Genomic DNA, 27,706 nt, shown 5'->3' on the forward strand with positions numbered 1-27,706 from the left:
CCCCCCACCCCCCACCCCCGCCCGCCCGAGTCCATCCTTCATGAAGTCTGCCGCCGCCTGCCGCTGCTCAAACGTGGAGGGAAGGACACGAAGTGGGACGCTCGCCGCTGACTGCGCGGGGTTATTGTTAGTCCGGTGAAATTTAGTGCTCTTCCGACATATTTAGTGCATTTTACCTCAGTGCCGGACCGAAAGGGAGGCACTGTTTGTTTCTCCGGGAGACTTCAAAAGCAGAGTCGGTGGTTTGGAAGGTAAAGAGAATGTATAACGTACGAAATTATTTCAGTTACGGTGCATCACCTTTTCATTTCTTTGTGCTATTTTAACCGTAAAGTAACGTTGCCTCGAAAATGACCGCTGTGCTTAGGGAAGCCCACCCTTTTTGTGAGAATTTTAAACGAGCCAGTCATTATTTGTTTTGAAGCCAGAAGCCCTCTTTTGCAATGTGGAGTGGCCAGTATGTGTCTGGATGTGATGATATATGTGTAACGTTAGCATGGCACGCGTGGTTTGGGCGGTGGTTTTTAACGTGTGTTTTACTCTTAAAACTCAATTTATTTGGGTGTACAGTGGTACAACACTCAGCTGGCACGGTCTTAGTTAGTTGTAGAGGGTTCAATTTATTGACTGGCTTCATGTGTTTCTCTCAGCAAGCTGCTGCACGGTACACCGCTATTGTTCTGTGAGGCTAAACAGGGCCTTTTGCTAAACCTGGGGAAATTCAGCATGTTTGTTCTTAGAGACTAATGGTATTATTAAAGCTCCACTTGCGGCTTAAAACACCTAGAAACTATGAAAACAATGGTTCTAAAAGTGGGGTCCTGGGACCACTTAGGGGTAGCCTACTTGACAGGGACCCAAACAACACGAGAAACAGTTTGATAATTTTGGAAATATTGGTGGTGAGAAGGGATACAAACTACAAAAAGTATTACATCTGTTTGAAATGTTGTAGGAACTCTTGTTAATGTATTGATGCAGAATAGCTAGTCTAGGCTTTCAGTTTATTTGGGATCCTGAAGTCTGAGGGTATGTTTTTTGTATGAGATTAGTTGAAATCTTTGCTTATATGGAAATGTATGCGTCAGTCGCATGGTACATCACTGGCGTATTGATAGATATGAAACATTTATTTTGAAGTAGCTTGCACCCTAGATTTCTTGCATGCACACACAAGTCCTTAAGTTCCTTCTCATTTGTTTCTTGACACGATAACCATCATCTGTTTTCATATTTGTCTACCTGCACATGGAGTGATCTCATTCTTGATTTGGCAGAGTGACATGACAAAAGGGAGGAATACAGAGAGACAAACAAGCAGATGGCATCGTCTGCAGATCTCAGTGATAGAGGGATGCTGTTCATCATCCAGTGTTTGGCTCAGAGTCTACATTACATAATCAGTGTGTTTTGGGCTGTCTGGGTGTGTAGGGCAGGGTTTGGCTGTGGGAGCAGTGACTCTCCTTGGCTTCAAAAAGATATTTGACATGCAGACACTCACTCACTGGGGAGGGTGTAGCCTCCTGAAAACCTTAGTGCTACTGCTGCCTGTGTGTGTTGTTGCTAAGGAGTTTATGCCACCTGGGTGTGAAACCAAGTGTGACACACACTCGCACACACCTTTTCTGACTTTCTGGCCAAATAATTTATAAGACAGGAAAGTGGGAGAGAGAGGGGGAATGACATGCAGCAAAGGGCCACAGGTCAGAACTGAACTTGTGGCCGCAGCGACTGATCCTCTGTACATGGGGCGCACGCTCTATAAGGTGAGCTAACCAGGCGCCCCTCAAAATCATGTTTATTAGCAATTCTCATAAAATTAGGGAAAGTAACCAAAGTGATTAAAAAGTATCATGGTGATGAAACAATGTAAAGTATGCTTTTGGAGCTTTTAAACAGGGGCTCAGTGTCTCCAGGACCCTAAACAGAACATTAAGGTTTAGGGAAGCATCTTAGTCCATCCAAATTAACTGTTAGTTTTGGTGTCTCTTTGAGGCTAGACTGTTATTTCCATTGGGACATGCCACTTCCGCTGTCACCACCTGTTTCCCTTTTTTCTTCCCAAAGGCCAGAGCAAACCAGAAGAGCTCAAAATAGTTCTCGTATCACTGCATCCTTTAACCTTGAGATAAATATCAAGGGATTGGATACGGTGGTTTAAAAATTGCCTTCTTTTATGACTGAGAAGCAGGTCGGTGGTGCCTAATAAGGGTCGCTGCAGTTGTTTATATTTCAGGCATGAGAGAAATGCAGGTGGTTGACATTGCAACATTTGTGGCAGTGTGACTGTTTAAAATGCCACACATTGGGTATCAAATCAAGGCTGAGTTTCTGTGACTGAGTAAGTGAAATACTTGTTTTGTGTCTTCAGTGAAATACCTTCCACACCCCGAATGGTTTCTGCTCAACTACTTGAGAGCTGTTCTCAAGCTTGTGTTCTAGGTCTTAAATCATTTTTAAACCGGTCTTAATTTTCTTATGTGCATGCAACGCTACCTCTAATTCTCTTTTTATTTTTGTGGTGTTGTAGTTCTTTCTTTCGCTATTCCAAATACTGTATAATTTCGCTGTATTACGACTACAAATGAGACCAACATGCAATTAATATTGCAGCCAATCAGCTTTTGTGTTATTGGCGAGTCTCTTTCAGATTGTACCACAGACATAATATGGCTTTTATTCTTCAGCTATGGGGAAGTACAAGTAGCGATACTTGGCTTGAAAAAACAGAATTTATGACTTAGTTGATGTTGTAATAAAGGTCTTAAATTTCGTTCATGCTGGTCTTAAAAAGGTCTTAGAACGTCTTCAATTTGTCTTTGTGAAATCTGCAGAAACTTTGATCTAAGGGCTGATTTGGGCTTCTTATTACAGCTGTGAGAGGTTATGATTCGTTTATGGATGTTGGGGTCAGCGGTTCAAATCTATTCTCCATCGTGATCCGTCAGTGTGAGAAGATTTTTAAAGCTAAAAAGAGGTAATAAAAACTACTTTCTTTAAAGATTTAAAGGGGGAAAGCGAGGGCAGTTCAGCATTATGTGAACTGATCTTTCTCTAGACCATGCTGAGAAAAGCAAACAATTACTACATTCAAGCATGCCATTGCCTGAAATGTACTAAGGGCTGGATCTGACGATTATTTTCACTATCATTTATTCTACGAATTTTAAATTTTTATTGAATAATCGTTAGTTTCATAAAATGCCCATCACGAATGAGTGAATCAATAAAATCAATAAATTAATAGTTTGCTCTACAATTTCGAAGAGCTCAAGTTGACACCTTTTTAAATGTCTTGTGTTTGGCCAACCATCCCAAAACCCAAATATACTCAGTTTACTATCACAGGACTAAGAAAAATGTTACGAATATTCACATGTGAAAAGCTAGAACCAGTAAATGTTGGTACTTAAAAAAAAAAACTTCATCAATTATCAAAATTGTTTTCAATTGATGGTGTAGTGAATTTCTCAAAGCTATCATTTGTACCACAGGGACATTGGCACTTTTTAGCCCGTACCTCGTCGGAGAACTCAGTTGAAAAATCAGGGCAGCTGAATGGAAAGCACAACTCTCATACAAGCCAGAGCATTTGCATCTGCTTAAAAGTCAGCTGCTTTACAGCCTGCAACCAGTGTCAGTCTCAGGCCCACACCACTACATCTGTTTAGGATGACATCTGAGGATAAACTATATTTCATCAACCTTAAGGTTTGTTGTGCATCTCCTGTGTTGCATTTGGCTGTTCAGCAGTGGGATGGAGAGACGGTGTGGTGCTGTAACTCTCGTCACTGTGGTTTGGAGGCTGTTACTCTCCTGCCCATTAGGATAAAGTGGTGGACGCTGGCACTGCATTTTTAGGCACTCAGTCTGTCTGGGACTGTGAAGCTGGGCTCAGTGCACTGTAATTATTGAAAGAGTAATTCAGCACTTTCGTAGTCTGCTTGTTAGCTTACTTTGGTAGCCTTGAATGCCTTCCCAAATACATTCTGCTGTCAATATAGTGCTTTTTTTAAATAACTAAATGACTTAAAGGGTGCATTAGCATTAGTAATTGTACTGCTACATATTGTAGCATGTATAGCTCTGTTGCAGCCAATAAGTGAGATAATGGGAAAACGTCTGTGGTAACTGTATAAAAGGAGAGGGGGCATAAGTATATTGTACAAAGATGCTGTTGCTGCATTCACAATACCTGCGTCGGCCATCAGTTGGTGCGGCAAAAATGCAGGTCTGCCTATTCATTTTGAATAGGGGTACTGCTTTTAGGCTGTGGATTGGAGGGGGGGGGGGCGGAAAAGTTTGTGTAAATGCAGACTGTCTTCTCATTCGCTCCGTCTCTTTTTTTTCTCCGTGGGAAAAAATCTGCCTTCAAGTGTGGTCGTAAACGTTGGATCTATAAACAATCTGACGAAAACAATAATTGTGAAATAAAGTCTATTGTGCTACGTTGGGGGGGTTTAATAACGCAACAGTACGTCGCACAAATGGGCCATTTTAGTGACACTGCCGCACCACCCTGCGGAAAATTGCTGGATCTCCATGTGGTGCTGGTGATGTGAACGCAGACTAGCCCCTTTTGCCACATGTGGCAGCTGTCTCTACTTAAGCTGTATATTTTTATGTATTTAGTTACTTATCCAAGTCTGTCTGAGGTGAATCAGTGCACAGCAGCTATAAGGATGTTTTTGTGTTGAGCAGGCTCACCATATCCTGTTATCATCCTTTGCTCTGCCTCTTGATAGGCAAGAGAAGCAATCCTGTGGATTCAGTAATGAATGTGTGTGGTTTGCACAGCACAGGGATTTGTCTGTGAGTGGCTGTCAGAGAGGCAGGCAGGCAAGGTGTGGGATCACTGTCCATCTGGCCTCAACTCACCCTGCTCAGTCAGAGGCATGGTAACTGATCTGGCCCTCAGGCTCTCCAGCATTATATTGACTATTTTCCTGCCTGTGTCTATAGCCAGTTGGCTGGTCCACAGTGAGTATCCGCTGGCTGGCTTTTATACGGTATAACTGATGTCAGCTCTGGCATCTTTACAGCCAACCACGCTTGACAGAATCTCTTCATTTGGTTCTTTTATTTTTATGCTGAATTCAAGTTACTGAAAATATCAAACAAATAATGAAATGATGTGAAAAGGAGTAGTGTTTCAGCTTTTCTTTTCCAGCCCCCTCCTACTTTTATTAGTTGGTTGACATTGGAAAGCAAGAGGAAATGGAAATAGAGAAGGCGATAACATGGGACAAAGGTCCTTGGCGGGAAGCCAGTATGAGTTTGATAGTGCAGTATGCCATTTTATAGCCATGGCTTCATTCTATAACTCCCTCCCTACCTCTTAATTTCCAACCATTTTTAGCAATCCTTCTGCAGCCTTTCAACTATTTTTTTTTTTTTTTTTTTAGTATTACTTTTTTTAAACTTGACTTTTGTGAACAGGTGTGTCTATTAGGGATGATAAATTGTTGTTGGTCATTTAACAGACTTCACTGATCTGATAGCAAATGAGCAAAAGCAAGCCCGACCTGAAACTTCAGCTCCTGTTGGTATTTACAGCATGAAATGTGTAACTCTGTAATGCCATAATTTAGCAGTGACGTGCATGGGACTGCAGCTGCAGATGTAGGTCTCTGAATGGAAAGTATAAATTAACCTGTGACAGACTAGCAGTCCCTAATGAACAGTTTAATTTAGCTTGAAGTTACATTCAGTTCATCCATGTGATATACACCTCTACTGTATGAAAGAGGTGTCCACCATCCTTCCCTCTTTCACCCTGCAGCCTATTCGATATCCCCAAGTTCTTTTGGATGACGGTACCTGCACCAGCTGCCCCCCCCCCCCCCCCGTCCCGTTGCACTAGTTAATCCACTCAAAAGCTACCCCCACTCCCCTCTGCACCATGCATGAGGGGGTTACATGGTGCACAGTGAAGACAATAGGGCTTGTCTGCCCACCATCCCCCTCCATAGTACCCTAATGTAATACCCAGTTATGCACACAAACACTTGAGATGATCATGATTGGAAGTTGTTGTTGTTTTTTGTCCACTTTACTCGCCCCACTGTCAACTTGTCCTGGTGGCAGCAGGGCCTGGCCCGGTGCTTTTTGAAAACCCTGCCAGGTTTGCAACAGATTGTAACCCATTTCCTTGCAGCCTTTCAGGCCACTCTGCTGCCAGTAGCCTCTAGTCCATCCCGTTTTTGACTGCCACTCCCACTCCAGTTTGCAACACATGTCTCAGGCTAACTGGCTTAGTCCATTTAACTTGTAGCCACACTTAACCACCTGCTCTTAATGGCCTTATTGAGTAGTGTACAGTCACTTAGCACATGTTAGTGTCCCGTATGGAATTGATTAGAATAAGCTGTGTGCTTAACGTCGAACCCAACCTCCCCCTTGATGAAAGTGTCTTGGGCATTGGCTTTTTTGTCAATGCCGTAACCATATAATGTTGCACCAATGGAAGTCTTTAGTTCGATGTCTTCCAGTATAAGAGATTTGTCAAGAGAGGTATAAGGTAGAAACGTTGAAATAAAAAAAATATATATTTTTTTTCATTTGTGAAATATCCTCCAAGGACTCATGATGTCCTATATTTGTGTGTGTGTCGGAGCGAGAGAGAGCTTGTGGTATGCAGAGATGGAGGCAACTATTCAGCAGTGTGCTTTGTAGGGCTGTATTTCACAAATGCTTGGCTCGTATGCACTCTGCCTTTCCTGTCAGCATGCTTTGAGACGTATGTGTGCCTGTTCCAACAGCAGTTTGAGTTCTTTTCTTTCTCTCCCTCTCCCATCACTCTGTATGCGTGTGAACTAAATACTCACTTGGTGAAACAGAAGAAGCGACACTACTGCCTTGTATGGTCAGACAGAGAATTAGGAGGCTGTGTGTAAAGGCCTGCTGCTCAGAGTTTACCGTCCCACTTTTAAAATAAAAAAAAAATAATGAATTAAAATAGTTTTTTAGATTCTTAATCGGTTGTTGAAATGGTAGTAGTAGCAGCCTAGACAGGGATTGGAGTGAAAGTGAGCAGTTTTCCCTGCATCTGATCTGTTGCTCTGAACTGAAGCTTGAGCCCAGAAGAGGAAAACCCCTTCCTTTCCCAAACACGATTTTAAACCTCTTGTTTTACTCTTCATTCCACCGCATAAACTGACCATCTTCTTCCTCTTAGCCTACTCATTCACATACCATTGTGTCTACACTCTGTTTCTTCCTGTGTAAATGCCTCAAACTCACACCAAAGGAAAGTTAGTTAGCAAAACTGATTCATATCTCATTTGTAAACGCTGTCATACTGCACTCCCAGACCTGTAACCATGGTCATGACCAGGCCAGCTTTTGTTTGTTTTTAAATGTCTAGAGGTGCGGTTCTAGTAGGAGCGTAGAGATGAATCAAGTGTGCCTGTAGAATTGAAAGAATGCAGGAAGTGGCGGGCCACTAAATTCCAGCTTTTTTTTTTTTTTTTCTGCATGCATGTAAATTTGTGCAAAACACATTTTCACATCATGCACACTTTCATTCTACACTATTTTCTCACTCACACTCTCCTCACACACACTGCCCCATCTGATGTACACACCGTGCACACACATTCATTGGACTCCCTATGACCTTTCACTCCTACACTGCTATACAAACGCACACGGCCAGCTGTCGCTGTGTAGCCCTGAGGAGTCTTGAGGAAGTCAGCAGAGTTGGAATGGGGATGGGTCAGATGTGCTCTTGATACCACTCCTGCTTTAGGCCTTCACTCTTACCATTAATCATCTTGGAGCAGATGCAGCATTGACATGGATCTTAAAGTAGAAACTTAACAGCAAGCAACTACAGTGGCTAGTTTAATATCCAAAATAGGGCTGCAACTAAAGATTATTTTCATTAATTCATCTGACAATATTTTCTGGATAAACCTATTAATCATTTGGATGAACAGATCAGAAAAGTCACTGTCACAATTTCTCAGAGCCTAAAGTGATATCTTCAAATATCTTTTTTTTTTTTTTTTTAAAACCTCAGATATTCAGTTTACTATGTACTTAAGACAAATAAATGATGCAAACGATCAGATTCAGAGGCCAATGATTTGATTCTATACCGATTATCGATGCATCTCGATGCAACAATTTTTTTTAATGTACATTTCCATGCGTGATTTTTAAAAATATACATAGAAATCAGTTTGCTAATCACTTCCTAGACAAAGCAGCTAGACAAAGCTTAGATTTTGACATATACAGTATTTGTCACACAAGTTTTAATGAAATGTTTTGTCTACTGAGGTTTTTGTGTTGTAGTCGTTCCATGCTTAAGCCTTAAACATGCTCGTGAAAGTCACCTTCTCTCCCAGTAATCTTCCATGTCAGTCATGTTTAAAGGTGGATAATTGGCTTCTTAGAACATGAAACATGAGGTGGTCAGATGTAATGTGATAAAGTAGATGAACAGCCTATGCGTTTTGCCTAATTATTTTATGTATGTCTTATTAGATCATTTCTTTCCTTTTGGCCATTTTTTTTTTTTCTGCACTCTTGCCTAAACTCTTAAGTTGTTGTCCATTATCCCGTCATCTTTCAGCCACTCTGTTTTCTGATTTGTACTTGTCTGGAGACTTTTAAATAAAAATCAACACATTTAAAAAAAAAAAAAAAAAAAAAAAGATTTATTAACTTATCAGAATCGATAATCGAATTGTTCTAGAGAGAATCACGATGCATCTAAGAATCGATTATTTTTCCCACCCCTACAAACTATTACATTTGAGATGGAAGATAGAATATTTATTTTTGCTTTTAATTATGACTTAAAGGATGTATCGAAATAGTTGGAGATTTATCTGTTGATTCAGCTCTAATACAAAAAGGCACCTAAGAAGTAGACCTTGAAATTGCTAAAATATTTTCCTAACTTTCCTTCACCGGCTTGTGTTTATACTCAAAATCGATCTGTTACACTCCTAATGTGTAATGTTTACAGCATCGTGACAGCAGTCTGGGGTAAATCTACAGATGACATTAAGCCCCAGCATCAGTATCAACATCCCCTTCATCCATCACCACCTCCAGCAGTCTGCACAATGCATTCCAAACCCCTGCCATGCTCTCAACACCGCTTAATCCCCCTCTGCTTGTATTAGACACAGTATTAAAAATGACCCATTTTGTCAGGCACCACTTCTAATGTCTGGACGAGTAGAGCGAGAGACTTGAGAGATGGGTACAACAGATGTAATTAAACTGCCTCAAGACAGAGGTCAGGAGTAAGATTTAATGACACACAAGGCCATATTTCTTTATTGGAAGAAGTGGAATGTAAATGCCACTAAAGGCCCCTTCTCTGTCTAGACAGACTCCCTCTAACAATCTTGCTTAGTGATGGCTGCTTGAACTAAACGCATACTGCTGCAGTTTTTTTTCAGCCTTTGGGCCTTTGTCTTCATCGCAATACTTGTAACACATTGTAATTGTCACCAGGGGTATTGAGCTAATTGTGATATTAGCCATGTGGAGCAGGCTAGCAAGAAGGCATGCTGCATCCTGAATATGGTTTTAAATCTTCAATGACCTTGGATTTGTTATGCAAATGTAGACCAAGAGAATGGCAGACAATATAGGTCTTCTTGTATTTCAATCAAAATGCATGAGGCTGTTCATATTGACCAGGCAGACTGTTGTGCAGCCATTTTTCTGAACATATAATTAGGAGCCCTGAACATGTTCTCAGCTAGGTGTCAACCGCTTGAGTAATCCCAAATGGTGTAGTATTGATGTCAAGCGTGTGTTCTGATGGATATAAAAACGAGTAACGGGCAGATCTGCAGAGCAGTCTAGTGTAATTTAGTAAAACGTCCCTTATCTGTGCGTGTGTGTGTGCATGGGATTTTAATGATCCATTCACTTCCTTGCTGCGCTGCGTCAGTGTCAGCTGGTTAGAGATGATGCTTTTACTTGCCCAGAAGGGGGTCATCGCATGAGGAATGTGATTCATTCTGCTAAGCCCCTGGCATTAGTAGCTGAACTGGCAAAACTATGTCATGCACATCCCAATGCAAGTCAAATTCCCTGTCTCACTGCTAGGGTTGGGTATCGTTTGGGTTTTTTCCAATACCGGTGCTAAAACAATCTTTTTAAAACGGTGCCTGAACCGATACTTTTGAAAAGATTTAAAAAAAAAAATATATGTATATATTTAAAAAAGGAGCACAAAACGACAGTCGGCGACATTTAAGAACGGCTTGTTTATTGCTAAGGCCATATGGTCTAAATTATGGTAAACAACAAAAACAACCACTAGATGAAAAAAGGGTATTTTACAATAACTTTTTGAATGCACCACGAGGCAGCATTTTAACCGTTCTCTTAATACATCCATGGTTTAATCCAGCTGCTAGCTAAAGGTAGGCTAACATTACCTGCTGCCAAGTGTATTACGCTAACTAGCGTCATATGCAGCGATTTTTAGGTTACCTCCAACGTCCTTTTCGGAGCATCAGAGGGCAGCGCTGGCATTTCAGTGGCACCGAAATCCTGTTACTATTCGGTCCGGTAGATACCGGTTGTTAAGGCACCGGTGCCGTATTAGCACCGGATGTCGGTACCAAACCCTACTCACTGCTCTTTGCGTTTGGAGCAGCTCCTTCCTGTCTGAATAAACTGGGTGGCTTATTGACAAGTAAAGCCACCACCTCAAGTTTGACCTGATGTAAATACTTTTTTACACAAACATGCCAACCCACTAGAGCTGCAAGATTAATCAAGTAATCGCAATTGCGATGTGCAATTACATAACCGTAAAAACGGTGTATTCGTGACACTCTAGTCTCTGTGTGCACTGCAGTCTCCCTTTTACTTTACCAACAGTATTAACAAGATGAAGCCACCCTGTCTTAAGAAGCTTGGTGTTTTTATTGTTTACTGTTAACTCCCTTTACATCGTCTTTGCTATCTCTTTTTCATCTTGCTTTTCCCTCACACAGCCGCTACGCTAAGTCCGACACCACTCACTGGTCGCTCTCCTCGCTTGCTTCACCACTCACACACTGACTTCACTTCGCAACGCACCTGCCATTCTCTAGGTTCCTAATTTGCTAATGGCTTCCTATTCATATAAATTTAGTAATGACAATGGATATGATTTACGCAACACTGACCCAAAGGCTCTGCACATTAGCTAATTGATTATCTTTTAACGCTTTATATTTTACAAAAGAACGGACAATCCAGACTTTGTGTTGGTAGAGAGGATACTGTCCACCACTTCCTTTCTGTGTTGAGATTTGTAACCATAGAGACCAGAATAAAACGAGAGACAGAAGAAGGCAGCAGGAGGAAAACTTTCAAGGCGAGCACTGAGCCCAGGTTGTAACTTTTCCATGGCTGAACCAAAGGGTAGGACTTCATTATTTTAAAGAAGACATTAGGGGGTTTCAGTGACTGTATGTACAGGTGGGTAGAGGTGTATTCAGTGGTTATAAGCTCTAAACTGGCCAAACAAGTTATTCAAAAATTGGATACAAATGGTCCATTTAGGCATTCGTCTTTTGATTGTGAAACATTGTTGTTACTCAGCTTACCCCGAGTACATTGATACAAAAGAGTTAAGACTTACAGAGAAGTTTTTTCCCTCGTAAACGGTGCAATCAAAGAAACATTTTTGGATCTGGGAGAATGGGGCCACAGTATTGTGTTAACTCAGATGTTGATGTGTAACTGGCGAGGAAACGTATGTTTTCTAACTTTTGGACAACAATAAGTGCTGATTCTTCAGAAGACTTAATTCTAAAAGTTCTGTTAAATTTGTGATACAGATGCTTTCTCCATCCTAAAGGCAAATGTTTGTAGATTTGGTTATTATTCTACTCTGAGGCTGTATAAAAGCACTACGTATCTCATGTCGGTGGAAAAGTTTGCTGATTGGAACTTGTCATCTTTCCAAGATGTTTTTAGTTATCTGGCTTAATGGCTTTGCATATCATAAATCGTCTACGGCCATGACCTTATTAGTTTGCAATGGAAGGGCCGAGTCTGGTCTCTTTCTGAATTGCTGTCATGGTTTGTTCATTCTTATTACTACTTCTGCCTTTCTTGCCTACTAGAAAGAACCTATTCTCTTTTACGCTCCCTTTTTCTAAGGCTTTTGTTTTGTTTCATTACTTTGTCATATTATAGTATGTCTTTGCTTTTTTTCTATCCCTCTCAATCTGTTTTTGTTTCCTCTTCAATCAATCTTAGACAACTTGTTTCCTGGGCCATACAGAGCTTCTACTGGCTAGACCATATGTGTAGCAATTTACTGGAAGCAGATCCATTAGCAGTGGGAGGAGGGTAGGAACAAGTGGCTATAGGAAAAAAGAGAGGAGTAATGGGGAGGGGGTGGGGAGAAGCTACTGTGGTTCGTGGGGCAAAGGAGTGGGGGTGGAGGGGTTGATTGAGGGGGGGGGAAGTAAACCCATAACAGATCTGGAAATGGCTCGGTCCAGCCAGAGAGGGAAAGAGAGAACTTGACTAATGTGGAGGATGTATGTGAGTAGTCGTATATAGGCCTTGCACTCATTAACATCTCGCTCCTTCCTCTTCTCCCACCTCACCACAGCTTCTTCTAGTCTACATCAGAGCATGTGAGCAGAGTAGAGCGGTGATCATTTCTGCTCCTCCCTCGCTGAGCTGTTTGTTCCCTCTGCTCCCCTGCTCAAGCCGTGCCAGGGCGCTGCGCTCAACTCCGTTTCTTCCCCGCTCCACTCAAATCAAAAACAAAAAAAAGACTATTCTTGGCGGAAAATGGTGAGGGACCGAAAAAAGACATCTGCTCACATGCTCTGCTTAAACCGTTTTCAAGATTTCCATGAGTGCTGTCAATTAGGATTCTCCTAGCACACAAATCTCTGAGCGATCACAGGATGATGTGACAATTAACATCTGCATCTGCTCAACAGAGAGGAAGACAATGGCTGACAAGTGGGCCATTTGGTTCTTGTTTTCCACCTCCTCCCTCTCCTCGTCCTCTGTGGGCTGTGTCGTATCAGGAGATTGTAAAGCCTCTCTTGGCTTTCGGCTCCACAAACCACAGCTTTTTCCCTTTTTCAATTTCAAGATGCTGGAAGCCATTTGGAGCACAGTCACAAGTCATCAGTTTTTTTTTTTTTTTTTTTTATAGATATATTTCTGCCCCATAAAATGTGCAGTTAAAACAATCCACGGTTCCTTTTATTGTGGTATTTTAATAGTCATTCCTAAGTTTATTTTGGTACTGCACGGATTAGGATGCATTATTAGTAGTTCTTTTAGATGGTGGAGCGGAGTGACTGGTTTAGAAAACAGATTTGTTGGCATCTCTCACTGCTCACTTCCTGTTTTTCAGACTCCCCCCAAATTCCTCGGAGGCCCCTTGCCATAAACAGCATTTCCTTTGGCTGACAGTGACATGTTTATCATATGACTTCATAAGTAGTGCAACAATGTTTCAATTATGCATGTCAGATGGTGTGTACAGTAAAATATATCTGTGATGTCCTTGTGATGATGTTTTGTTGTTCTTCTACAGGACAAAGTGTGAGTGTGAGTAACTGGCCAATCAAGACGAGTGTGAGCCCCTGGACCTTGTAAGTCAGCAGCAACTTCGGCGTCCTTCACACCTTCAGAAGGAGGGAATGAAACCGGATGGGGATACCATGGAAACCACGGAGCCCACTGACTCTGCAGCAGTAGCAGAACCCTCCTCATCGCAGGACAACATAACGGAGCAAGCCCCATCGCAACCAGAGGAAGCTGCAAATGATGCAGCACCCGGGGCTGCTCCGATGGCCAATGGCAAGCCAGTGGAAGCAGCCCCCAAAGTCAAACCAAATGCTGTTGCAACTAAAATACAGTCCACAGCCAAATCTGCAGGAGCTGTTGCGACCAAAATCCAGCCCACAGCCAAATCTGCAGGGGCTTCCGGATCACGGCCAGGGGCGGCCTCGCACCGCACAGCGAATTACGTCAAATCCTCTAAAAATGTCTCTGCAGCTACAGTCAAGAAAACCGCACCTACAGCATCAGCAGTGGGGGCTGTACCTAAAAGACTGGTGGGTGTAGCAGCCGTTTCCTCCGCGGCCAGGAACCAATCTAGAGTGCCTGACAAGAAGCCTGTTGGACCGGCCAGGACTGCCTCAGTTGCTGCTGCCACAGCAACAAATGGTACCAGACCAACAACAGTGAATGGCATTCCTAAGAAGAGACCAGTAGCTGAGACTGTTAATGTAGCTAGACCTAAAACCGCAGGTAAGTCTGAGAGATAAGTAAAAATGAATTGAAATGAATACTTATTTCATGTTGTTTCTGAATATATTCATGACACTTTTCTCTGTCTTTGACAACCTATGCTTAAACATCTTTTGCTTTTTCTCCATTTTATTTTCTATGTAAGCTAATTTTATATGCTCTTCCATTTTTTTGTAGCTACTGCTGGCAGAGCAGCGGCGTCCACTGCCCCAAAACCCAGCACTTCCACCACAACTAAAGCTGGTGGTGTCACCGCTTCAAAGACCACCAGGTACGCATGTCTATCACAGACAGCAGGGGTGATAAAGTAATATGAACGTCCAATGGTGCAGTGTCCATAGAGCACTCAAACGGTCATTTGAATAATAAAATAAAACCTTTTTATTGGATATAGCAGTATACAGACAAAGTCTCAAAGTGCTTCACATGAGAAAAATTGTTAACTTTATAGTCATGCGGTTGGGAAACTTTTTATTTTACTGACAAGAACTCTCTTTCTCTGCTTTCTTTCTCCCTGCTCCACATTGTGTTTCTGTCTGTCATTCACACACATCTTCCCCTTCTCTGAGATCTGAACTTTTTAATCCCCCTTACAAACTGGATGACAGGGTGACTGTTTATGCCCTGAAAGCAAGCAGTGGAGAATGACGTCCATTGTGGTCTTTGGGCCGTTATTGAGTCAGATTTCACTTCACGAGTGAGTCATGTTAGCAGAAATAACCTGAGACAGAGGGCCTTAACAGAGGCAGTGATACTGAAGAACTACCACTTTGTACCAAACAGACCCCCTGGCATAAAACCAGCCCCACCTCTCCAGGGCAAAGGGCTATTGACTTGGATCATAATCCCTCTCATACTGAGCTGGTGGTTTGGATAGAGAAGGCTTTGGTTGGACTAAACTTGCTCAAAGTGCTGCTCTCAAATGATCATTTGGCTGTTTTCATAGTAGAGCCGGTCATTTACTGCTATTATCGACTAGAAAGCTTTTATTCGACTTTTTACTCAAAATATCCAAGTGAAATGCAGGCTTTTATAATATTTTGCCAAACATAATTATCAGTGATCAATGATTGCTTAGTCTTTAAAATGCCCATGCCAAGTTCTTAAATTCAGTTTACAATTTTTATATAAAACAGAAAACATCAGCAAATTTGCATACTGGAGAAGCTTGAACCAAAGAATGGTGGTGTAGTTTTCGCTTGATAAATTACTTAATTGAATGACCGTTTCACCACAAGACAATGGTATCATTGTCAATCGGGGTGGTTTGGTGGGGGGAGGTGTGTGTGTCCCCTGAATTATTGAGACATTTCGAGTGTTGGAGTCTGATTACAGTAGCACGTCATCCCTACGTGACTGTTTCCTGGCTTGTTCCCTGGGACGTTGACATCAAGCACTCGCCTCTCAGCTTGAGACACAGAGGACAACAGGAGAACAGCAGCAGGTGTTCACCCTTGTGACAGATGAAGCGTGTTGCAGTTTGTGCCACCTGCATGTGAAAGTTGGTGTCGTGTCAAACCCTTTTGTGTTGCAACAGTAGTAGTGGTGTGCTTTTCAGTCAGTGTTGGTGTTCGTGCTGGCTCTCTGGCAGTAATGCCAACAGACCTTCTCTCAGCTCGGGTGTTGACTTGCAGAAGTCATGACACTGAGAACAATAGCACCAACAGTCCATAGCACTGCATTCAACAGAATTGAATGATGTTAAAGGATTTGGCAAACTACCTAATGAGATTATTTAGCTGCAACACAGTGGCTGATGCATAGTCTCTTCCTTTTACTTTTGCAGCATCTTCTTCGTAATTTCATTCCTGCCATATTGTTTCTTATATTGCTGAGACAACAGCAGTTATTGTTGCCCAAGCTGTCACACAGGAACGAACAAACATTTTTAAAGTCAAGTATCTGCAGGTAAATCTCTTTTCTTGTAGATCTTTTGAGGTAGACGGTAAGGACAACATGCCCCTGAAAGCGTATTATCACACACCGTCTGTGGCCGGTGTAAAGACCCGCCTCCCTCATGAAGTATTCATAGTAATTTGCCCAAAGGGAGGAATGGAAACGTATTGGGTTTTAGATGATTTTACTTTTACCAGAGCCTCATTCATGTATAGCAAATACGATTTGGTCATTGTGTTCAGCTATGAGCTCCTGGAAATAAGATTTGTGCTTAGTTATGGTGGGAATAAGATTTGATGGAAGGATATGGTACAAACGGAAGTACAATTCTGGATCCGGCATACAATCCATCTGAATGACAGGAGGATGTCCTTTTTTTTTCCAACAATTCTATTTAATTTTATACAATTACATTCACAGTAGCATCCCCATCTCTCTTTCTCCCCTACCTCCCCCTTACACATATACAACATCACCTCCCACCCAACCCAAACAACCCTTGGGTCAGGAGGATGTCTCTGTCTCAGTGGCCGATGAGAACACTTGATAACTGAAGTAGAAGCTAAATGTTGTAAAATCTGGCACCAGCTTTGCTCTTCTTTCCTCCAACGATGGGTTATGGTGTCCTTGCACTGACTGAGCAATCCGTCTTTGTCCACCCCACCCCCTCTTTCAGTCTCCCTTCTCTTCCCCCCTCATCCCTTTTTTCTGCCGTCTGTGCATGTACAGTGCTGGGCATTTGGCCAGGATCTCCCCAAGCCCTCCTTACAGCCTAACTTCCATCGAAATGTCCCCATTACTATATTGGTCATTGTTTAGCTGCATACAGATACTGTAAATTAGTGTAGTTGTGTAACATGAGAAGGACAGTGATGATGTTGGTGAAGAGATGATTTATGTTCAAAGGATCCCCATGGGAATGGATAAAATTGATGCTGGATAGTACTTTTTGGTCTCTCAGATACAGAATGTTCCCTCATTATTCAAATACTGAATGGGCTGTAATGGAGAATTTATCTAAATTACACCAAAACCATTGCACTGGCTTTAGAAGAATGGCTTGTTTTTATGCAACACACTTTCTTCTTACTTTTGTTCTGTCTTTTTATCGGTTTGTCTCCCTGTCACATCTCCCAATTACTTCTGTCTTGTCCTATTGGAGATAAAACTGCCATTTCTCCCCGACTTGGTAGAGGGCAGGATTACTGTCCTAATAGAAAAAGGCCCATGGCATCTATCACAGTGACAGCGGGTGCCCAGGTCCTCATAAGTGCCAACACTGTCTGCCATGCTATTGCTTGGCTGCAACATTTCATCTCAACTTTCCACTGAGCTGATTTCAGGCCTCCACTCTGTATTGTCAAGGAGATAAGTGTAGGCCCACACAAACCCTAGGAATGTGTGCTCCTCTCAGGAAGGAGTAAAGCAGCTGGTTTTGGACAGCCTACAAGCCAAACAAGGTATTGTTAGGGTGCTCCATTTCCATTTGTTTTCTTGAAGGAGGCCCTTGATGTGAGGGGGGGAAAAGGACAGAAAAATGTGTACTTTGACTGCATTTTATTTGTAGGATGAGCTTACTGCAACAGGGATAAAGAGTATCTCCTGGCCAAGCCCTCTCCTTTCTTTGGTTTGATTAAAACCGAATAATTTAATCTACAGGAGCGAGTATGCCAAGGGAGTCTAGCCTCCCAGCTGTATTTTTAGAAGGAACAAGAGGAAAGAGGGAATCATGGGTGAATGGATGTAGTAGGTCAACTTCAACAAACCTCCCCTGGCTCATGTTTACACTTTGATTTTTGGCCAAATGTTGCAGCTGCTCAGTACGTTATCGGTAGTAAACATTTGTGAATATTGTCTGTAAAACAGAGTCCATAAAGTGCATCTGTGACTTGTCCCTTTGCTGACCTTTGCCCTTAAAAGGACCTTGTGTTTGGTCATTAACCTCCTGTAGATGGCTGTGTAGTGCCTCCCATCCTCCCCTTGGACTGTGATTTGTATTGATTTCAATCCTCTGTTGGCAGGAAATGTAATCCATACTAATACACCAACAACAGAACCACCAGCCACCACCCACAATGTGTGGAATACAGGCTTTAGTGGGCCTGTCTGTTCTCTGTGCTGTCCCTCTGGATCAAACCTTTTTTTATGAGTTATAACTCATCGTAAAACAATGGAGGGAGGGGTTGGGGTTATATTGTGTCTGTGACCTCCCCTTACCCTTTATTCCCATCCCTTAACTCTTCATTTCTGTCTGTCTAATTTCATCCTTCAGTCTCACTCACTCTTCCTTTGGAGAAGTCATTCACTTAATTGTGTCCAACATGATTCCTGCTATAATTGAGTGGTACTGTCAATTCATATTTTGCTTGCATGCAGGAGTAGATATGAAAACGGCCTCATTTAATGCACCTTTTCCTACCTTTTTGTTTTTCTGCTCGTTCATCATTACCCAACATTCACTCAGGGCAGATTTTTATCTGTGTCTGACGCACTTCCCAGTGTTTGGGCTGCACTTCACATTACAACTCAAATCTTCTGTCTGATAGCAGCTAATTACAATATCTCATGAGTCCAGTCTGTGCAATGGTCGTATGATCTTGGGGAAACAAGTGGTCATTGTAATGGTTATTGTAATGTGGGTGCAGGCACGCTGCTCTGCTGGAAGCCATCAAAGTCGGTGGGTCTCTGTCAGTTCATGTCCAAAGTCCAAGTCCAAAAGAAAGATGTAATGGAGATTGTTGTAATTGGTGGTGGGGGTCACACAGTTCCTTAAGGCAATTACATTTGATTATGGAGCTCTTGGTTGTTAAAGTTATTCATTTTTATTAGAAACAGATGTCATGTGAATTATGTACAGTGCTTAAGGTTTTGCATTGTTTTTGCACACCAGGTTTCAAGTGTAGAAATGATTGCTAGTATTGCCTGCGGCTGACGACTCCCTCATTTAACTGACTGACTTTGTTTGTAGGTTAGCCAATGCAGCAGTGCATTGCAGCACAGACTACGTCAAATTCTTGGAGCCTAACAAGACAAATGTATTGTGTGGAGATTTCACAGAGCCCAGACTATAGCACAGCATAAGCAACATTCAGGGTTTTTTTTATGTAGGTTACTGCACAGATGTCACTGACAAATCAGTTTAACGGATCAACTTAAAATCTTAAAGGGTGTTGACACGTGGAAATGCGTTATAATTGCTTGCTTCAGTTGATCTGCTCAGAGCCTCATATGGACAAATAATGGAGCAAGTAAAAGACTGCTGCAAGAATCACAATATATTTATTTGCTTTTAGTTAAGAGAAAATATGTGGACACAGCCACACACTCCATCAGGGCGCAATAGATTTTAAAGGTCCCATGGCATGAAAACTTCACTTTGAGGTTTTTTAACATTAATATGCATTCCCCCAGCCAGTCTATGGTCCCCCAGTGGCTAGAAATGGTGATAGGTGTAAACCGAGCCCAGGGTATCCTGCTCTGCCTTTGATAAAATGAAAGCTCAGATGGGCCGATCTGGAATCTTCTCCTTATGAGGTCGTAAGGAGCAAGGTTACCTCCCCTTTCTCTGCTTTGCCCGCCCAGAGAATTTGGCCCACCCATGAGAGAAAGACATCATGGCTTTCAAACAAGCAAAGTGGCAGTTGGTCAAGGCCACACCCCCATTCTCCACCTTGCCCCCCCCCCTCTCTCTCTCTCTCCTCCTCAATAGCTACAGCTACAGACACAGAAATGGCACATACTAAGGAAAGCTCATTGTGGGACTGGCTCTAGAGGCTGTAATTCTGCACAAAGGCTGAATTTCGGGAAAGAGACTTCAGATACAGTATTAGGGGACCACTAAGGCCTATATAAAAGCATCCAAAGAGCACCATGTCATGGGACCTTTAAGTGAAATGTCATTGTAATGGCTAAACTAACCTGCTCGAAGACTACTGCTGGCATGAGATTGTGGTTTGACCTACAGTTCTGGTTCTAGACCCAAACGTGATGGCTCCCGGCAAAAGTATCAAGTTTCGGGTTCAGGCCATTTTGTTGCATAATGCTTGGTGCTTGGATGGGGTTTGGATATTTTCAAATGTGGTTTTCTAAGGATTTTCTTTCTCTCTGACTGTGCCAATCTCAACTGAACCCATGTGTGTCTCATGTAACAAGCAGATTTGAATTGGCAAAGAGACCGAGTATAGCCAATGCTTACATTGGCATGGTGACCAGTCAGTCATTTATGAAATAAGGCAAAATACAGAGATGGGTTCGGGTCTCAAATTTGGACTTGGCATCAGATTCAGTCAAGGATGGAGTTAAAGATGCAGGAATTGGCTGGGTTCAGGTCTCAGTTTTAGGCCGTTTTAAGGAACTCTAATTTGCTTTATTTATATATATTTTTTTTTAAACCTAATGTATTGAGTCTCCAAGAAGCAGTATGGTGATTTTAGAGCACTGTTGAACATGTAGATGGGTTCAAATTTGCTAAGTGAACCAATGTAATGTCAAGTTCTAATGTGGGTGTTGAAGGCTGTAGTCCAGTGGGTCTGTAAGGGCAGAGCACAAATTGAACCATTTTGCTTGTCTAGGAGAGGAGCCTAATGGAAGAAGAGAGGAAGTGGGGAAAGGAGTTCTGGCTTGTTGTCGCTGCAGTTGTGGTGATTGAGTGGATTAGTGTGTGTCACGTCAGAACTCCTTTTAAACTGAGTAGTAGACCAGGAGCTTAAAATGGGATTGATTTAATGACCGTTTTCTACCTTCCTACCCCACCTGCCATATGTGTTCTTAGCTATTATCTCCCCCTCTCCTCTTTAACCATATTCTTTCTCTGTCCTCAATTTCCTTCCTCTTAAGTTAGGCCATCTCCTTTCCTCTACCTCTGCATTAGCCATTTTCTTTGTCATTCTTCCCCAATTCAAGTTTTCCATTCCATCTTTCTATTTTTTGTCATCCTCCTCATTACACCCTGTCCTCGCTTCTGTGAAGTGATTGGAGAATGAAGGAGGCATTACAGTGTGGCAATAGATGGATGGTGCTGTGTTAATAGGTTCCCATTGTTGAAATTGCTTTTGTGGTTTACATTAGGACGGCTCATTTATGCTTGTTAATGCATGTAGAGGCAGAGTATCAGATTTGATGTTTGGATCTTTGCCAACAAAGTTAATGGACCACAAAAATAAAACTGCTAAAACTTGTTTTTTTTGTTGGATTTTTTTTTCTTCAGTGTTTGTCACCTGAATATGTCTGTTTCTTTTCCTCCAGGCCTGCCACAGGTCCCTCAACATCTCGCCCTGCATCCACCACATCCAGGCCCACCACAGCTTCAGTCAAGCCGTCCACCACTGCAACTGCCAAAACTGCTGCATCTAGAGTTACCACAGCACCCTCTACTGGCAGGACCACAGCGGCACAGCCTCCCAAAACTGTTGCTACTAAGAATGGTAAGGAGTTGTGCCTTGTTCTGACTCGGAGACCCTCTTCTAAAGCTATGTTCCATTTACATTTGGATTTCATAAACGCATCTGATGGATTTGGTTTGAAATTGTCAGGCTAAAAGGTCTACAATAAAGAAGCATGAAGTGGTTTACTTTAGCCACACAGGAATAAATATTTTTTATTAGATTGGGTGAATTGACATTTGTTGTTTTTCTGTTTGCACCAGATGTCAGTCGACCACCTTCTGCTGCAGTGGCAAAGAAACCTACAACAGCTACAACATCTGCAGCTACCAAAAAACCTGAACCCTCTAGACCAACAGCCACCGTAAAGCTTAACTCTGCCTCCAAATGGTCCACAACAGCCAAGGCAGCCGACCCCAAGGTGTCTCAGTCCAAAACTCAACAACCTGTAAAATCTACTCCCACAAAGAAACCTGTAGCTGCTGTTCGGTCCCTTGCCCAAAACAAACAGCCCCTTGGTCGAACCCCACCTGCCTCTCCAGCCCACAAACCTGTAGACAGCAGCACCCCTCAGGCAAAACGTGGAACCAAACCCACTCAGGCTGTCACACCTTTCAATTCTGCCAAGAAGACAGGTGTTTCAAATACTACCACACCAAAGAGTGCTGCTGGTGCAGCAGCTGTCGCAGCAGCAGCAACTGTGCTAGCAGAAATACAAACGGAGGCTACACAGTCCTTCCCACAAGGATCATCCCTTGCTGCCTCTGCACCAGAGGAGGTCCCTCCCCCAGTCCTGGCCCAGGATACCACACCAGAGGTGGTACCTCAAGAGACTGCTCAAGAACATGCAACTGCTTCCTCTCCTCCACAAATCCCTGCCAGGACAGCCTTACCACAAACGTCTCCACCCCAGGAGCAGCTAGAGAGCAGTGCCCCCTTACTAACAGCGCAGGAGCAGACCCCTACCCCTGCTGAGCCTGCATTACTACCAGCGGACTGTCCTCCAGATCTATCCGAGGAGCCCATTTACCTGTTAACCGACCAAACCCCCTCCACATCTAAAGCCCTCCCAGCAGCAACGAATGACATCCCTCTGATAGTTTCCCCCACCAATCAGAATGAGGAGGAGGAGGATGAAGAGGAGAGGGAGGGAAGCCAGCTGGTTTCTGTGTCTGAAATGAGTGGAACCACACAGCCCACAGAGGAGTCTCGTCCCGGGTCGGCTGGACCAGTAGGAGGGTCTGCTTGGAGGGCTGGTGGCGCCTTGCTTTCTGAGTTGGACTCTGAGGAGGTAAGCGGCAGCCAGCAGGGTGCGTCTGAACTGAGTGCCCCTGGTGTCCTGGAGGGCACAGAGAGCATGGATGATCTGGGAGATGGCAGTCTCAAAGGAGCCATTGACATGGAAGGAGCCTCAGCAGGTTCACCTGACTTTGAAAAGGTTCCTGACATACCAGTTAATGACTTTGATGAGGACGAAGATGAGGAGGATGACGATGATCGGGTGTGTGACATGGATGTGGGCTCAGAGCGGGCAGATGAACCGCAGAGACCCAGGCATGACAATGATGTGGAGGAGGAGGATGATGAGGATGTGGAGATGGCTAGTGAGGGGGTGACGGAGAGCGGGCTGGAAAGCTATGGGAATGCAGATGAGGATGACTTTGCTGAGGACGAAAGGCTGGACAACTTAAACAGAGTGGTCGAGCCCCCACCTCCCCCTCCTCAGCTGCCCTCCGCCCCAGCTGCTCAGTGGGACCAACCAAACCCCTTTGCTGATCCCTGGTCAGAACCTCTTCAGCCACAGCAGGTTCTTGAGCACGTCTCCCAGCCCCCAGAGGTGGCAGGAGCGGCTGCAGCAAGCCCTTTCGCAGATCCCTGGCATGCAGACTCTGAGACCCCGACTCAGACCCCAGCCCAAGCTTGGCTAGAACTTGGCTCTGCACCTTTTGTTCCTGAAAACCAAAAACCTCCCCATCATTCCTCTATCATAGACGAGCCACAAGATCTAGATGCCAAAATGTACATGGATCAGTCCAGCCAAGCCCCAGTGCAGACCCTGGGCCCAGCTCTTGTCTCTGCCCCAGCAATGTCGCTGTCAAGCACCCTAAGCAGTGAGACCAGCACACCCGAGGAACTCTGTGACTACAATCGAGACGGGAAGCTCCACCCTCAAGATGTGCAAGGCCCGGTGCTTTCCCCACAGCCCGACCTGGACAGGGAAGGAGATGAGGAAGCTGAGGCTGAGACCCTGCCTGCCGATGAAGTCCTGGGAGGCCCTGCAACTGTCCCCACTTCCAACCCCTCCTCAACCTCTGTTACAGAAGACGAGGCCAGCGACACAGAGGGAGAGGCTCAGCTGGAGGATTCCTTGGAGAGTCCATTGGTCATCCACATGACCTTTGACAACCAGCCTCCAGCCCAGCGCTGCCTGTCCACTGTGGAAGAGGGAGAGGAGGCAGACACGGAGGGCGGTGCAGGTGAAGACACCACCCCACCTTCGGCTACATCGTTGGCATCTTACGGCTTTGACACCATGACCACAGCTTCAAACTCCAACGCCCAGTCCACAGGGGAGAGCTGCATCAAGAGCCCTGGCATCTTCTCCCTGGAGGAGCTGCCTGAGGAGGCCAAGGAGCCCTGTCTGATCCCGCAGCCTCACACCCAGCCATGCCTCACAGAGCAGCAGTACATCGAATGTGGGAAGCAGGAAGCGGAGTCTGCTGAGCATGTCGGGGAGGAAGTGCCGGGGCCAGAGGAAGCCCTGGACCCTTCGTCAACTCTGAGCACTTTGCAGCAACCAGAAGAAAACCCAGATGACATCCAGCCTCCCTACTATTCTACTATCTGTGAAAAGACTGAGAACTCTTTTGCAGGTAATGTATAATTAATCATCTCCCAACAGCCCAAGTAATGTCCTTAACTCCCTCCAGCCCCAGTCCAGCCTCTCCGAAATATATCCCAGTTGTAGCTCTTGTCGTCAGTGTTTGTGCTGAAATCTCTGGGGGTGGATGTAATCAAAGTTTAACAAAAAAAGAAACAGAGAGCAAAAAGAGGAAGAAATTAAAAAGGACAGCAGTGGCACTTCCCTCTGATATAACATTTCAATAATGAGTATATGGCTTAAATTCCTGTATGTGCAATAGCTACTACTATTTACTCCTAATGTGTGAGCGTGCCTGGGTTTTGGTTTCTGTTTTATTTAACACATAATGATGTGGTTGCCCTGAACTGGCATGGATTTGACTTGTCTGTTTACAGCTCTTCAAGAGAAAAAACAAACAATTAAGCATAACAAAAGAAATGTGGAATGAATTGTTTAACGTGTTTCATGTGTATTTATCCTAATACTTTTTACTGAACAAAACTGGTAACTGACAAATAAATTTTGATTGTATATTCCTGTTAGATTTCACTCTCCTACCTTAAGATACAGACATCTTCCTTACACCTGATCACTCCTCATCTCTTCTTGCACTTTAAATTGTACCCCAGCTTTTTTGTGTTAATCCATTTTTTGGAGTAATGAACCTTTACAACTTTAAATAAAGATTAGATTTTTACCATGATGTACTCTCAATGTACAGTTTTATTGAAATGGGCTCTGGGTTATGGTCTGTGTGCGAGACAAGTCCTCAAACACCACTGAGATTCATTTCAAGGTCTTGCAAACTTCCAGTCATTTACCAGTAGCTCTATAAATCTCATTATATTGCAGACACTTCAGCATATCACTGCTTTACCCATACACTCACACAGACACTCATGCATATATTGCGGCCTTTCCTTTGAAAACTGGACACTATGAACAGTGGAACTCATGCCCTAGCACAAACCACATAACTGGAATGAATCTGCCATGAGTTGATCATCCACACCACCAGACCTTCTCATCCATGGATCAACTTTGCCATCTCAAGTAGCAAAAGAAGTCTGACATCTTATCTTCCAGCCTCGAGAACCCAGCCCTCCTCATTCTGCTACTTTAATTCCCCTCCAGTCCACTCTGGGTGTGTTGCTGTGTTAGCGCTTTTCTACTGCACTGTTCTACAACACTGTGTTAATGTTAACTTGTGCTTATGCATGTCACTGTTGCACAATGACTTGACTTTCATTACGTTACTTTGGATTGGTTTGTTCAGGGTCAGATGAATGGCTTGGCTCTAGAACTTGATGTACTATGATTCCTTCTAAAGCCAAGCTATTGTGTTTGTTTTTTCTTGTAATGCTGGATAAATGCATGGTGAGCTTTTGCATGTATCACTGGTTGACTAACTATAAACTCCATTCACGCGTGACGAACGTTGTAGCTCGCAAAAAAGCTTTTCTGTGGTTGTTTCTCTCACCATAGTTGATAGTGATTGCATATACAGGAAGTTGGCTGCTTTTTTTATTTTTGCACACAAATTAATTTTCTGGGTGTCTTTTATTTTTAAAAGATTACATATTTGGGGGGGAAAAAAAGAGGTATGCACATTTGCTCTCTGCACAAATTTCTTTACCCTTGCCCCAGCCACCACCCCCAGTTACCTTACCTTGGGTCACTATTTTCTGGTGTGTTGAAGTTTTATTTTTTTCATAAATACTGTGGCTACACCCCTCTGAATACCTAATAGGCTGTATCTGTCACTGCTGCACAGCTTTCAAACAATGTCCCACTGTCACTTGTTCAAAGTACAAAACCACAAATAATTGCCGGGCCAGTTTGGTGTTGTAGGCTACTGGCAGACCTTTGGGCTTGGCTTTACAATGCTTCCACTATTCCTTCAGCAAGTATGAGCCTCTGAAGGCCACCCCCTTCCCTCTATACCCTTCTGCTTGTACTCACACTGCACTGCTGTCACTGTCCTGCTGCCTGTGACCTGTTTTATAACATCACGCTACTGTAATCTTCCTTCCCGCTTCCTCTCACACAGGCTTCACTGCACTAGCGCATCCTCACCGCCGCGATCTCTCGGCATACCCCAGAACCTACTGCGACCTCGTCAAACCTCACGTCGCCGCCGTCACCCCGCCGAGGCTGACCTGTGCGGACCTCCCACCCAGGAGCCTCGGCCAGCAGGCGCTGAGCCCCCAGCTCCGCCGGCTGGAGCAACACCAGAGACAGCTGCTGGAGCTGCAGCAACGCAGGGAGCAACAGAGCAGGCCACTGGAGGAGGCGGAGCAGGAGAGGAAGAGGAGGGAGGAAGAGGAGCAGAGGAAGAAGAAAGAGGAAGCTGAAGAAGAAATAAAGAGGAATGAAGAGGAGCTGGAAATGAGAATGCGAGAGCAGGCAGAGGTGACGAGAAAGGAAGAGGAGGAAAAATTGAGGAAGGAAGAGGAGCTCCAGCAGAGGAGAGAGCTTGAACTTCAGCTACAGCAGCAACAACAGGAACTGAAGGAGAGACAGCAGATCATGCAGTGGCAACAAGAGCTGCAACAGTCTAATAAAGGACAGACTGTGCTGCTGTCCCCTTCCTCTGGCCTCTGCACCATCTATGAAGCCCTGGAGAATAGTGACGAAGACGAGGCTGAAGGTGGAGAAGAGAGAATAAAGGAGCTCAACCCCAATGAAGAGATGGATGACTGTGAAAGGGTGACGTCAGATAAAGACAAATGTCGAGACTCTTCACCGTCCACGGAGAGCCCCCCTCTTCTCCCAGACTCCCCTCTGTCATCCAGCAACCCCTCCCAGGATGGAGATAGCTCCTCCCCTTGCCCTCCTGAGTCTCCAGAGCGACCTCCACCCCTGGACCTGGACTGGGGGAAGAAAGTGGACATAGTCCAGCAGCTGATCAATCAGACCCTGCTGCTGAACAGAGACGGCTGCTCGTCCCTGCTGCTGCTGCCGGGGGGTGCAGGAGGCACACTGAGCCCCCTGGAGAGCAGCCTGTGGCCCAGCCTGCTGCCTCCACTCACGCCTCCGTCTGCCACCGTCACCTCTGTTAGCAGTTTCTCCCCAGAGGCCACTGGGAGCTCCCCACAGGGAGAGTGGACAGTGGTAGAGCTGGAGACTCATCACTGAGGGGTGCGTGTGTGTGTGATTTGACTCGCACGCTTAAGTACAACATCTGCGGTACTGTTAAACATGAACAACACGCGTACAGGGAAGATGACACAAGTGCTGTCTACTTATGCACACAAACACATGGGAGTTCTAGACTGGAAGAGGCACACAACAGATAAGGTGA

The 27,706-nt window shown here is 44.0% G+C and overlaps 1 protein-coding gene across 2 annotated transcripts; it reads left to right on the forward strand.

Moving 5' to 3' along the window:
* si:ch211-214c7.4 (flocculation protein FLO11) lies at nucleotides 1-27,667 on the forward strand. 2 transcript variants are annotated; one of them, XM_036000368.1, is made up of 6 exons: nucleotides 1-251; nucleotides 13,551-14,262; nucleotides 14,440-14,533; nucleotides 21,403-21,581; nucleotides 21,803-24,412; nucleotides 26,453-27,667. In XM_036000368.1, the coding sequence occupies exons 2-6, from the start codon at nucleotides 13,650-13,652 to the stop codon at nucleotides 27,538-27,540; spliced, it is 4,584 nt and encodes a 1,527-aa protein (XP_035856261.1). In that variant the 5' UTR covers nucleotides 1-251; nucleotides 13,551-13,649; the 3' UTR covers nucleotides 27,541-27,667. The 2 variants fall into 2 exon arrangements, with proteins under 2 accessions (XP_035856261.1, XP_031145150.1); XM_031289290.2 differs by having other exon boundaries at nucleotides 2-251; nucleotides 13,544-14,262.
* The last annotated feature ends 39 nt before the right edge of the window (nucleotides 27,668-27,706 follow it).

Source organism: Sander lucioperca, chromosome 4 (genome assembly GCF_008315115.2).
Source record: "Sander lucioperca isolate FBNREF2018 chromosome 4, SLUC_FBN_1.2, whole genome shotgun sequence".
NCBI lineage: Eukaryota > Metazoa > Chordata > Actinopteri > Perciformes > Percidae > Sander > Sander lucioperca.

Bases quoted from the DNA above. Each gene is read 5' to 3' on its own strand.
- si:ch211-214c7.4 (XM_036000368.1), top strand. From the start codon at position 13,650: ATGAAACCGGATGGGGATACCATGGAAACCACGGAGCCCACTGACTCT. The intron at 14,534-21,402 runs GTACGCATGTCT...CTTTTCCTCCAG, and splicing joins ACCGCTTCAAAGACCACCAG to GCCTGCCACAGGTCCCTCAA. The intron at 24,413-26,452 runs GTAATGTATAAT...CCTCTCACACAG, and splicing joins GACTGAGAACTCTTTTGCAG to GCTTCACTGCACTAGCGCAT.